The sequence below is a fragment of the Anabrus simplex genome, chromosome 1 (assembly GCF_040414725.1).
Source record: "Anabrus simplex isolate iqAnaSimp1 chromosome 1, ASM4041472v1, whole genome shotgun sequence".
Classification (NCBI taxonomy): Eukaryota; Metazoa; Arthropoda; class Insecta; order Orthoptera; family Tettigoniidae; genus Anabrus; species Anabrus simplex.
Window position 1 is genome coordinate 893,884,220 of NC_090265.1, and position 12,795 is coordinate 893,897,014.

Here is a 12,795-nt window from a genome sequence, read left to right on the forward strand (position 1 = left end):
ACTCTCACAAAAGAAAAACCTAAAACTACCGTTTCTTCTACTTTTACGTTCAACGACAATGTCCATCAAATCACCAGTCTCTTTCGAAAATATAACGTAAAAATTTTCTTCAGAACTAATAATACTTCAGAAATTATACACAATTCAACATCAGTCAACACCTCTAACAGATTTTCTAAATCCGGAATGTATAGATTCAAGTGCATCGACTGCAGCGCCTCTTAAGTGGGACAAACAGGATGCAGTTTCAGAACCGGATATTCAGAGCACTTCAACGCAGTAAGATATAACAAGTTTTCTGCTATAGGCCAACACATTCACGACTCTAATCATAAGTTCACTGATATAGAATATGATGTTGAGATACTTCAAATAACAAACAAAGGGTCAATCATGAACATTGTCAAAAATTGTTTAATTCATTGCGATCAATATTTCAACCCTAACTATAATTTAAATGAAATTTCCAAGAAATCTAATATTCTTTACGATCTCTTAAATGGTTAAGAAATATTAAGACAGCCTAAAAACAATTCGATCTTTCAAACCATACGCAGTATATATCCACATCATTTACCCCCACTACCATATCCTTCCGCTCCACCTTAGCTCCGTGACAGTTGCTCCTCCTCTACCCCTTCCCTCTCCTCCCCTCCACCTCGCCCCTTAACCTCATGATCGCATCCGTCAGTCCAGCTCCGTCCGCCGATCACTCAGGCTGCTCAAGGTGAGTTCGTTTCTAGTCGTCTCTTGTCTTTTCTAGAATTTTCTTTTTAATCTTTCCTTCCTATCTTTTGCCTAATTTGACTTTTAATTTCTTCTCCAGTTTCCAAAATCCATATTGAAGTGGGAATTAATTCTTTGGATCTAACCAAGTTCATCATATCGAATTTTATTTTTTGGAACCAAACTACAGAACACACATAGTGTTAACTTCATTTGACATTAAACTCTGCAGCATAATTTTAACAGTTTAAAAAAACTAAAGACACATACAAGCTGGACAAACCACCATGGGTATACAACAACTGAGGCATCGTCATTTTAATGGATTTTAAACTGAAATGCAGCATCATCATGTATCATATTTTATTTCATATTCATCTGTGCAGGTGTTATAGTGTGTTTTAAAGATGTTTTAAAGTTATAGTGTGTGTGCCCGATTTGACTTGTTGGCTGATGATGGCACAAGTTTAGTGCTGAAACTTGTACCTCATGTGAACAATATGTGACTCATTCACGTTAGTAAATATCTTTGTATTGAGTAGGAGGAACCCTCTTAATTTCAATTATTGTATACCCACTTCAATACGAATCATAAAATTTCTAAATATCAATAATATGTTTATAACACCCACTTCCTTGAAAAGAAATCCCTTTATTAAGTTGGTCACAATGGGAAATTTGGGTGTATTCTTTTCCCCTAACATTTAAAGCAAAGGGAAGGGACAGTAGTCAGTCAGGCAATGGATCATTTGACCCTCAGTCACCAACTAACCTTTGGTCACCTATATGCAGTGGCGGCAATAAGGACCCCGCGGGCGGGGGCCCTTGGCTTGTGAGGGACCCATGACTGTTTCTTAATTCAGTAGCTGAAGAGTAATTTTACATATTGATAAAGCTTCAGCACACAGCACAGTATTATTTGTATTACAGGGGGTCATTCCAAACTTACGCCGTTGTAGTGCAGAGCTTCTTTCGTTAATAGCAGTAGGGTATTTATTTCTGAAAGAATGTGGGTTTCCCAAACTGTTCCAATAACAGCCATCCCTTACTGCTACTCACAATAATCAACAAGGCTTTTGAAGTATTTGGCCAGTTCTGAGAACACAGTAGTCGGCGAAGATGTGATTAGGCCAATAACAAAGGCATCCTCCTTATCTCTAAACTTTAAATACTGAAGTCTCGAGCTTGTTTTACTCTCAGCAGTCAGTGTAGGTAAATGGGTACGATTGACAGTTGAGTTGTAAATACTAGTAAATTATTTGGTCCTAGGAACGAGATTATTTCTTAATATTGTGACGGTCAGTGTGTTTCGGTTACTGTAATATTGGAATATGCATTTCTTGTGTGTGTTTTTTTATTATTTTAATTCCTTAGGAATTGAAAACTAAATTGTGTGACATTATTATTATTATTATTATTATTATTATTATTATTATTATTATTATTATTATTATCATCATTCATTGCTGTTTGTTGTAATAACATACAACCTTGTACCATGAAATAAACTTGTAACTTTCCTTATCAGGAAATGAGGGGCCCCTTTTTAATTATTGCCAGGGGAGGGAGGGGCGAGCTTCTTAGCGCCGCTTTTGCCTATATGTTACCAAGCAGCATGGTGATCCATACATTCTCATGGTGGTGTTTTTATCACAATTTGGCATTTTGAAACAGATTTGCTGTACAGTTCCATGCAAATTAATCAAAACACGACTATAACGTACACGGTTTATTTTTATCTTTTGCATTTGTTAACCCGACATACCTTTAATCTTTGCTGATAACTAATATGTCCTTCTTTTTGTTTTTCTAAGTTGCTTTACGTAATTTGGCATACATTCTCTTAGCTTTGAGCACATATATTTAAAGTTCATCATAATAAAACCACACTGTAGCTAGAGATTCTGTCATGCATATTTTTGTGGAACAGTCATGTTTTGTGACTCTCCTTTTGCAAATAGCCCTCAAGTTTTTTATTGAATTAATGTCAAGGGGGTTCCCTGGTCACTCTAAGACAGGGATGGCCAACCTTTTCCGACTAACGTCTTAATTAAAGTCTTGTTTATTACTTTTTACCGTCCATTGTGCCATCGGTTATTTTCCTTAAAATTATAATGAAACCCCCTCGTCTGACTTCATTATGGTATTAGATTGCATCGACTGGATGTTTCACCATTTTATTTTGCAAACATGATTGAAAATTACATTTCAAAAACAGGTAAATTTTAAGCATAAGATATATTTTTGCTTTAACTTAATAAAATTTTAAAAACTATGGCCGTATAATTAATTGTGACATAGTTCTTTATTAAAGCATAATGTTAAAATATGCTATGTTGGTAGATTTTCGACCTATTTATTATATGTTAAAACATTAAAATATGTTAGTTGTTGTGCGACGTGCCACAGAAGTCGTGTTCGCATGTCGCCTAGCGCCAGGCATGTCATAGGTTCGCCATCTACTCTTCAAGAACTTGCTCCGTAATACATTTATGTATTTGATCTGCGACTTTCTTCATAATTTTTGGATCTATCAACAAGCAGTGCCTCCATGGTCTTCAGCTGAACTCTTCAAGAATTTACTCCGTGCTACATTTAGATACGTATTTGATTCTGGACTTCTTCACACACAGTGCTCTCTAACACATCTAACTTAAGAGAATTTTAGAAGCACATTGCTGATCTACTCTTCGGGAACTTGCTCCGTAGTACATTTGCGTATTTGATCTACGACTTCTTCATAAATTTTGGATCTATCGATGGCAGTGCTATTTCCTAAAATTATACAGTGTCTCATAAACTGTAATTGAACTCTTCAAGAATTTGCTCAGTACTGTATTTGGATACGTATTTGATTATGGACTTCTTCCCGTACAGTGCTCTCTAACGTTTATGTCTTACTAACGTTCATGATTGACATGCAGTATCCTTAAAATTGTACAGTGCCTTATAAGCTGCAGCTGATAAATACATGTGTTATAGTGCTTCATAAACTGCATCTGACAGTATCATCTAAACTTCATATTTTTACTTGTGCATCTTTCAACACACAGTACTCCCTAAAGATTTTAGTGCTTCACTCTCAGCAATGTATAGAATTCTTTATACTTTGCAATTTATTTATCTGTGTATTGTTTTACATCTATTTGTGATCGGCTGATGATGACCAAAAATACTGGTCGAAACTGGTACCTATTTTAATTAAATAGGAGTGTAAACTTACATTTCTTATTTTAATAGTATTGAAATGTTGAACCATTTTATACTTTCTTTTAACTTATTAGTGAACTCACTTCAATACAGAACAATATGAAATCCTTATCTCTTAATCCCTGTTCTAAGACATGAATATTGTTACCACAGAAAAATTTCTTCACTTTCTTTGAAGAATGGCAAGGAGCTAAATCTTGCTAAAAATTCCGTCACCATCTGCAAACCTCTTCTGCAGCTCACCAAACTCTCGTTTCCAGTATTTGGATGTACTGGTCAGATTTCATCATTCCATCTACTGGTACTGAGGGCCCATTTGTTCATGCATGAAACACCCCCAAAACATCATTTTCACAGAGTATTTTATGGTGCTGAAGTTGTTGGCTCATTCTTTGTTTGGTGAAAGCATTGAATGCCCTACCCCTGCTCTTCAAAGTGACTCTTATCAGAGATCTTTCTTCCAGTGTTCCATCATCCAATCCTGATGACTTTGTGCCCATAAGAGACGTTTCATGTACATTTCTCCTGTTAGAAAGTCTTTCTTTACAGGTGCAAGCTTTCCAGAAGTCTACAACGAACATTAGAAACATGTAAATTCACTCCCTTTTCCCTCAGTTTGTGAGTCAAGCCCACAGCAATGAGGCTGGGGTTTGATTTGCTCCTGTTGAGGAGAAATCGTTCATCAGTTGGTGTCGTTTTCTTTTTCCTGCCATAGTTTCCCTTTTTCTTTGGTGAAATTGAGCCAGTCTGTTTGTGTTGCTGAATAATTCTATTTATAGTGCCTACACGACACCAAATTTAGGAGCTAACTCTCTTCGGGTCATGGAAATATTCTGAGATAATGCTACAATTGCACTACACTTCCTGGGACTCATATCAGTCAAAACCTTACTAATTTCACAAGGAAACCTCAAAATTCTTCAGAAGTGACACACACAGAAATAAATACACTTTTAACCTAAAATAATGTCTGACTCGTTGGCTGAACGATCAGCGTACTGGCCTTCGGTTCAGAGGGTCCCAGGTTTGATTCCTAATAATTGTCACACAGATTAATTACTAATCAATAACAATGGAAAGAATGCATAGACAAATTATGTTAAAAAGTTCTGGGATGGTATTGTCGCCATTGAAAGGTAGCTAGCTAGTTGCTTTACATTGCACCGACACAGATAGCTCTTATGGCGATGATGGGATAGGAAAGGCTTAGGTGTTGGAAGGAAGCAGCCATGGCCTTAATTAAGGTACAGCCCCAGCGTTTGCCTGATGTGAAAATGGGAAACCATGGAAAACCATCTTCAGGGCTGCCGACAGTGGGATTCGAACCCACTGTATCCCGGATGCACGCTCACAGTCACGCGCCTCTAACCGCATGGCCAACTAATCCGGTGTCGAAAGGTAGGAGGATGGTCTGATGTATTTTAAGAAGTAATGGAATTCTGCTGTTGTGTCCATTTAATAAATTACTTTACAGAGATATTTTCGTAAATATAAATTATTAATAGCAACTCCAATAGCTCAACTTTCTTTTTTGAAAATTGAATTGTCACTCCTCATGAAGTATTTGTAGTTAATTTAACTGTTTTAATTGCAAAGATAGACCAAAATGTGAAAAATATGAAAGATTTTATAAAAATACAGGATTTTGTAATAAAATATTTTATTCCGTATGAGTTTTAAAATTGTGACGTTTAGATGAGACAGATCACTTCTTGCGTAGAATATCAATACATTTTGAATGTTTTAATATAACCATCATGGTGGTATCTAAAAATATCTGAGCTTGTGTTCCTAATTTCTTTTGGAAATTTAGCATGTAAACTATACTAAGCCATTATTGGTAACTTAATTTGTGCAGATAATAAGGTACATGATCACCTAAAGAATATTTATTGAACTTAAGTTAAAGAACAAAGCTACCTGATAAATACAAATAGTATATTGCTTTGCAGGGACTCATCAGACACAGATGGCAGTCCAGCTGTTCCCCGTCCTCCGAAGCCCACACATCAGCGGTCCCTTAGTAAACCTCTTTCTTTTCCCTCCAATTCTTCAGGCTTGTCTGTGGATGGAAATGGTTCAAACGGTCAGCTTCGCAACTCTTGGTCTGAAACAAGTATGGAAGAGGCACCTCCACTTCCTCCCCGAGGACAGAGTAAGTTTCCTTTTCAGCTTGTTGGGTATGGTGGTGCAGTGTTTTAAAATTAAATAAGTGTTTGAAATTTGTTCTTTATTATGACATTTTAGTTTCACCATACAAGCAAAAGTTATTGTTGAGTTCTTCAGAAAACTCTAAGCATTTTCTAGGATGAAAATCAAACAAATTTTATATGTTTAAGACCATTTTTTTTAAATCAAACACTTCACTATTTTCTTCCCATGACTTTAGTTCCTCTATCTGGCAGTTTTAAAATTCTGTCTTCTTAAAGAAAATACGATTGGAAATGCAACTGAATGAGATAACCTTCGAACTGAGGTGTAGAAACTGCTTGGATTGCAGAAAAGTCAGTTTCTGACAGATTTGTTCAACAGGATCATCGATGAAAAGGAGGCATCACATTTCAAACATGGGAAGGTAAAAGTTTTATAAGGGACTGCTCTAGATATTGACCAATCCACCCGTTCTGCCAACTGTTTTATCAGAAGGCCGCTAGATATGTCCATTGTGCTTTACGAACCTCCATACTGTTTAACAACTAAATTGGTGTTCATCTGGGATCGACTTAGTTCTTCCTTCTGTTCATCCTGTCTTGACACTATCACTCCATAGTTGCAAACACCACACTCTTGGACTCTGGTTTATGCTAACAGAATCATGGGTACTTGTGAATCTCAAAAAGATCTGCAACGGCTAGTCCAGTGGTGGAAAAATTGCTTGAACAAATACAGATTGCAGTTTAATGTCAAAAAGACTGAGTACCGGTACTTCGAGTGTAGAGGGCAAAGTGATGGGTCATTTAACATTAACCAGAATATTAGAAAATCGTTTAAAGTGGGTCCAATTTCTGAGAAAATGAAGGAGACTCACCTAAGATGGTGGGGCCACGTATCGTGCAGCAATAGCCCCTCAGTTCTAGAGACGGCACTGAGGACCATTGGTTTCAAGAGTTGCCAAGGAAACAAAGACTCAATGCAGTGTGGGAGGACATGCTGCGGGTTTACAAGAAAACAGTTATTAAGTCCACAAACACTGTATTGAAGTAATTCAGTTTAAAGGTTTGAATGCTAATGTTTTGTATTTAAACAATCCTGATCTTTTTGATTAAATAATGCATCTATAAAGTTATATCCTGGCACATTTTTCAAACTATTAACACTGTATCTGGTTTAATATCTGTAATACTAATAATAACTGAAAGAAATTGCTTGTTCATAAATCGACATTATGCTATATTTAAACTGAAAAATTATTTTTACAGTTCATAAATACTAGCTTTCTAGCTGCCATTTTGTGAATCATCACTTGGAGTATGCTCCATAGCAGGTGCTGGAATCTTGTCAGTTTTAAGTGTCCAGTGTTTCAAACTTTTGTAGTAGTCATGTAGCTCATCAAGAATAATCCCTGATCAACAGAGTTTTAGAAGTTCATTCTTCTTTGCTGTGCGTATTGGCAAAGAACTTAAATATTTTCTTGTCAGTTGTTTTGAACAAACATGAACTCTGGTTGTTCTGCAATCACCAGAATGATCATCCTGTATTCCAGAACCCAAGAAGTTTCTTTTGTAAAAAGCTTTAACTTTGAACCAGTTAATGCCATTCTCTTCTTTTAATTTGTTTTGTCTCTAAAATCATTTTTTATAAAATGTACCAGTAGTATTAAAAGGTACAGGCAAAGTATGTCTCACTGAAAATATACTGTATGTGTTGGACTGAATTATTTATGGAAGTTTCATTGCATAGGAGCTATAAGTTTGTTTTGGCTAAACAAGGAGCACAATTTCTTTAAGTTAGTATCATTAAGAACTCATTTTTCACAAATTTAGGACATAATACTTTTTCCTTGTAAGCCCACAGTGTTTGGTGTGTTTCATTAGTGATATTAAGCAGGATAGATGCTGGGGAAATGAAGATAGAAGCAAAGATATTAGCCAAGTATTTTTCAACAATGTTGACCTCACCAGAGTTTTCTGTTCAAAGAAATCTGTAGGGACTAAAATAATGAAAGTTGGATAACATAATGTTCTGTTAGTATAGTCGGTGCGGCGAGACTCCCTCGCCAATATCATGCAACTTTCTATGACCGACCAAAGATATGTGAGGCCTGTACTGCCTTTGAAGAACATAACCCTGTCTGTCTTCATTAGTTCTTGTCTCTGATATTGAATACTAGCTATTGTTCCTGTCTTCAAGAGTTCGCCCCATTTAGGTGGTTCAGATAAATGGAGAAAACCAGTCTGTTTTGCAACTGGAGTTTAAGTATGAATATAGGAATCTGTCTGTAAAGATTAAAATAAGGCAATGATGTCAGTGTTTTTGTCGGAATATAATTAACAAAGTTGAATGTTGCTGTTGAAAGCAATGCTATCGTATGAAATGGTCAATGAAATGCAAAGCAGCACAGATTCTCAATTTTTTTATGAACAGTACTACTGGGTGTTTGTGATCTGCCAGTGCCAAGTTCTCGTGCTGAAAGGACCTGGCCGCATACAGCATGGAAACTATTCTGCTGTGTTCCATTCATATGTTAATTCCCCATTCCTGTCCGCACTTGCATAGCACGGATCAAATGCCTCAAATACTGTGATGTACCAGTGTATCAAGTACCAGTAGTTAGCAGAATATGTACTGTATAATCCAGAGAAATGGCAAGTAGTGGAAGAAAAAATCAGAGGCAAAAGACCAAAAGGAAGACCACGATTGAGATGGATAGATGGTGTCAGATAGGATATGAGCAGAATGGGACCAGCCAAAGAACAATACACGGATCGAAAAAGGTGGAGGAGGCTAATTGGTGAGACCAAAAACCGACTACGGTTTGTATGGCCAACCTAGTAAGTATGTAATTAACACCTCTCAAGACTCCTCTCAGCCATTATTCAGACCGAGGCTCTTCCACTTGGCAAGATGCACATCGTGCAGATTCCACTTCCAACCCATTTTGGAACAAACAATACATTCAAGTAGCGGGAGTGATAACATTTCTACTAGAAAATGTGTGAGGCATGGAAGATCTGAATTTACTATTCCTTCTCAATCAGTCAGTCAGTCAGTCATCAATCAATCAATCGATCAATACTGATCTGCATTTACAGCAGTCGCCCAGGTGGCAGATTCCCTATCTGTTGTTTTCCTGTTGGTTAATTTGTATTTATTTTGCTTCAGGTGCTATTATTAACTTATGATAAGAAGAATATATTTCTGGTACCCATAGGCTGCTTCTCTCTTTGTTACAATGAATTCTCTAGTAAGCTTAACATTAACAACAGTGATTGATATAAAATCGTAAATGCAGTATTTCCATTATTATTTGTCATAGGGTCAATTTCTACTGCGCATAAGATCAGAAATATTTTCTTCAACTGTTGTTATGTAGCATTTATCAATAGGACAAGTATTAACACAGATATTGGAGAATTAATTTTTAAACCTTCCTCTAAACTACCGTACTGTTACACCCAGGTTGAATAAAATGATTTACAGTCTAGATTGAATTGCCTCTTCCCCTGACCGTAAATACTGATTTTCATTCAATTCTGTTCAGCCATTTTTTTTTTTTTTTTGTCATGCATGAGCATACATTCAGATAGACAGTCAGAAATGTAAAAATTGCATGTCTTTCTTATCCTGGACATGACCAACATACAAATACCAATTTAAAAAAAATTATGACCAAAATACAGACAAAACTCATATTTAATTTATATAGATTTACCATCAGATAGAAGTCGATTACTAATATATGGTAAAATAGTGTAATGTTACGAAGAAGCAGACAACCTTGTGGAAAAAGTTATGATCGTCCTATTTCATATTAATTCCTGATCACCTGTCACAAAGGTGGTCTTTTCTTTCCTTATATCTTAGATTCATGTACCAAAGGAAGCAGTGTAGGATTTGAATTATCGTATTTATACTCGCATAATTTTTGCTATCACATAATTTACATACCTTGGGTGTTTTAGAAGTTCAAAGTGGGAAAATAATGTTAAGAGCATCTGCTGTGCATTTCCATGAATGCTGAAAAATTTAGGTGTCAACTAGCAGCCTTTGTATTTTGAAATCTGGTACTTCCAAATTGCAGGGCTGAACTAATTCAGTGTGTGAGTCAGCACTGACCTGATGCAGTAATGCGCATTGCATGTGTTCGGTGGTTTTATTATTAAAACCACAATGAGCAAGCAATACTGCATTGTATAAACTCGTGTTAGACTCGCTGAAATAGGGCAGTGGGCCATAAGATTTCAGTGTCCGAGTGCGATGTGCGGTGCTGGCAGAAATAAAAATATGCACTTCAAGCCACCAGCAAGTGTCGTGAAGCATTTAGCGGCCCAAAACTGATAAAGTTATAAGTTTCCGCAATTAGAAGAGGAACTTTTGGAATATATTATATCATTGCATTATGATGTTTATGCTGTTTCTCATAATATCGAATTCTTTGGAGATAATTGAAAACAGTTTCAAAGAAATCAGGAATCTCAAACATGTTAGATAGATAATAATAATGTTATTTGCTTTACGTCCCACTCTACTCTTACGGTCTTCGGAGACACCGAGGTGCCGGAATTTAGTCCCGCAGGAGTTCTTTTACTTGCCTGTAAAATGAGGATGATTTGCTCTGGAAAGATTCATGTGGTAATGGCAGCAGCAATTCTTCCTGCAGAAGCGACGATGAATTACACATAAAGGAAAGGATTTTCTTCTTTCTGCCGGTGTGCCGTTATATACGAATGTGATTGATGCTTTGGACAATTTGTATTTATTTTGCTTCAGTTGCTATTATTAGCTTGTGACTGGAAGAATATCTTTCTGGTAACCATAGGCTGCTTCAGACCCATGTGTTTCATTTAGCAGATGTAAGCTTATGTTCTTGGCCATTCAGAAGAAAACTGATGCGATAATTTTATGCCAAATGATGATCAATTTGTGTTTTTCTTAATGGTAATGTATATATGTATGGTTATGTTTATCTTCCTTTCCTTGTAAATAATATTCTATATGTCAGAATTACATGAATAATTTATGAAGCTGGATTTGTCACATATAGTTTTAGTTAAAAAAGAGCATTAATTACAGGAGTAAATATGGTATATTAAGATTTTTGCTGAGTTGGGTCACACTCGTTCCTGCCATAGGTGTCTTTATTTTATAGTCCCTCTCTGAGATATTTAAAAGTGTTTTAGTATTGTTCCTCATGGTCGATTCTTTGAATAATTCAGTGACAACTGTTCTGTCTTTTAGCCCCAGACAAACGTAGCACAGCACTCTTCATTGATACAAGTCAAACTCCTCCAGCACCTCCAAAGAGACTGATAAAGAAGGTAAAGTATTCCTTACAAATTGTTTCTTTGAAATAATTATTTATCTAATTATATATATCTGTGTAGTTGTCAGGCCCCAAGGGGATCTCACTACCGTGCCAGTTATTCACTGAAGTGTACGACAGCGGCAGTATTCCATATGACTGGCTGAAGTAAACTTTTGTCACCCTTCCGAAGAAACTGAGTGCGAAAAAATGCTGCGACTACCATACAATCAGCCTGGTGAGTCACATGTTGAAGCTTGTCCTTCGCATCCTTCATGCTAGAATCTGTGTGCTGATAGAAGCGAGTATCAGTTTCTCCCAGTTTGGTTTTAAGAATGGGCTTGGAACGGAAGAAACTCTCTTCAGCATTCAGGTCTTGGTGCAGCGCTGCTTTGATGTTCACTGCAGTGTCTTTCTCTGCTTCATTGACTTTGAAATGATTTTTTACAAGGTCTAGCATGAGAGGATGATTGAAATCCTGAAAAATCCTGGGCATATATGAGAAGGATCTGTGATTTATAGTCATTCTCTACTGGCAAGGGAACTAACATCAGAGTCAGGAATTGCACAACAGAAGAGGTCAAAATAAAGAGGGGACTTAAACAAGGGTGTATACTGTCACCTTTGATCCAAACACATTTTCCAATCAGCCCTCAATGCTATCAAAGACAGCATCAACACCAACAGAATGCTGATCAACAATATTCAATATGCAGATGACAGTGGGATATAGCAGGTGCAGAGTTGGAAGTATACAGTATACATCAAAACTGAAAAAGAAGAAGAGACTCGAAGTGAAAGTGATGTTTCATCTGATACGAGTGACAGTGAAATCATGCCTAAATCCCTGTGTGCGTAACCTAAACAGTGACAAATTTCGACAGAGAGCTAAAGGTTGACAGCTTACCAACTTAAGTGCAGTAATAATTTTTTGAGATTCTGATTCAATACTATACAATAAAACTTTCACCAAAGGAACAATATTATACATGTATTACAGTTAAATAGAAGTATGGTGTGATTATACAATTAAAAATCATTTACTGTTTGACTACACACTCTGAAACTAATAAGCAGCAAGCGGGTGAATTATACCTCAGTGTCCATGACCTTGGCAAAAAAATATATACATCTGCTACCTCTGCTGCACATGTAAAGTCTCCACTACTTGTTATGGCGCTATACAAATTGGTTAGCTGCGACAAATGACATTTTGTGTGTATTTCCACTAATAATTTTGTTAAGGGAAAGAATTAGCTGATAAGCCAATAAATTGCTTATTTTAATAATTCCTATTTTCAGCTGGCTAAAGTGCTGCTACTGGTGTGTGTGTGTGTGTGTGTGTGTGTGTGTGTGTGTGTGTGTGTGTGTGTGCTGCTTTTTTTTTTTTTTTCTAC

General features: G+C 36.5%; 1 protein-coding gene across 1 annotated transcript in view; it reads left to right on the top strand.

Annotated features, from left to right (window-relative positions):
• Nucleotides 1–12,795, top strand: part of spg (dedicator of cytokinesis spg) — a 783,360-nt gene that overhangs the window by 759,371 nt on the left and 11,194 nt on the right. Inside the window, exons 36-37 of the mRNA XM_067136588.2 lie at nt 5,889–6,091; nt 11,335–11,414. Of these exons, the coding sequence (XP_066992689.2) occupies nt 5,889–6,091; nt 11,335–11,414 (283 nt within the window). The remainder of the gene's footprint in view (nt 1–5,888; nt 6,092–11,334; nt 11,415–12,795) is intronic.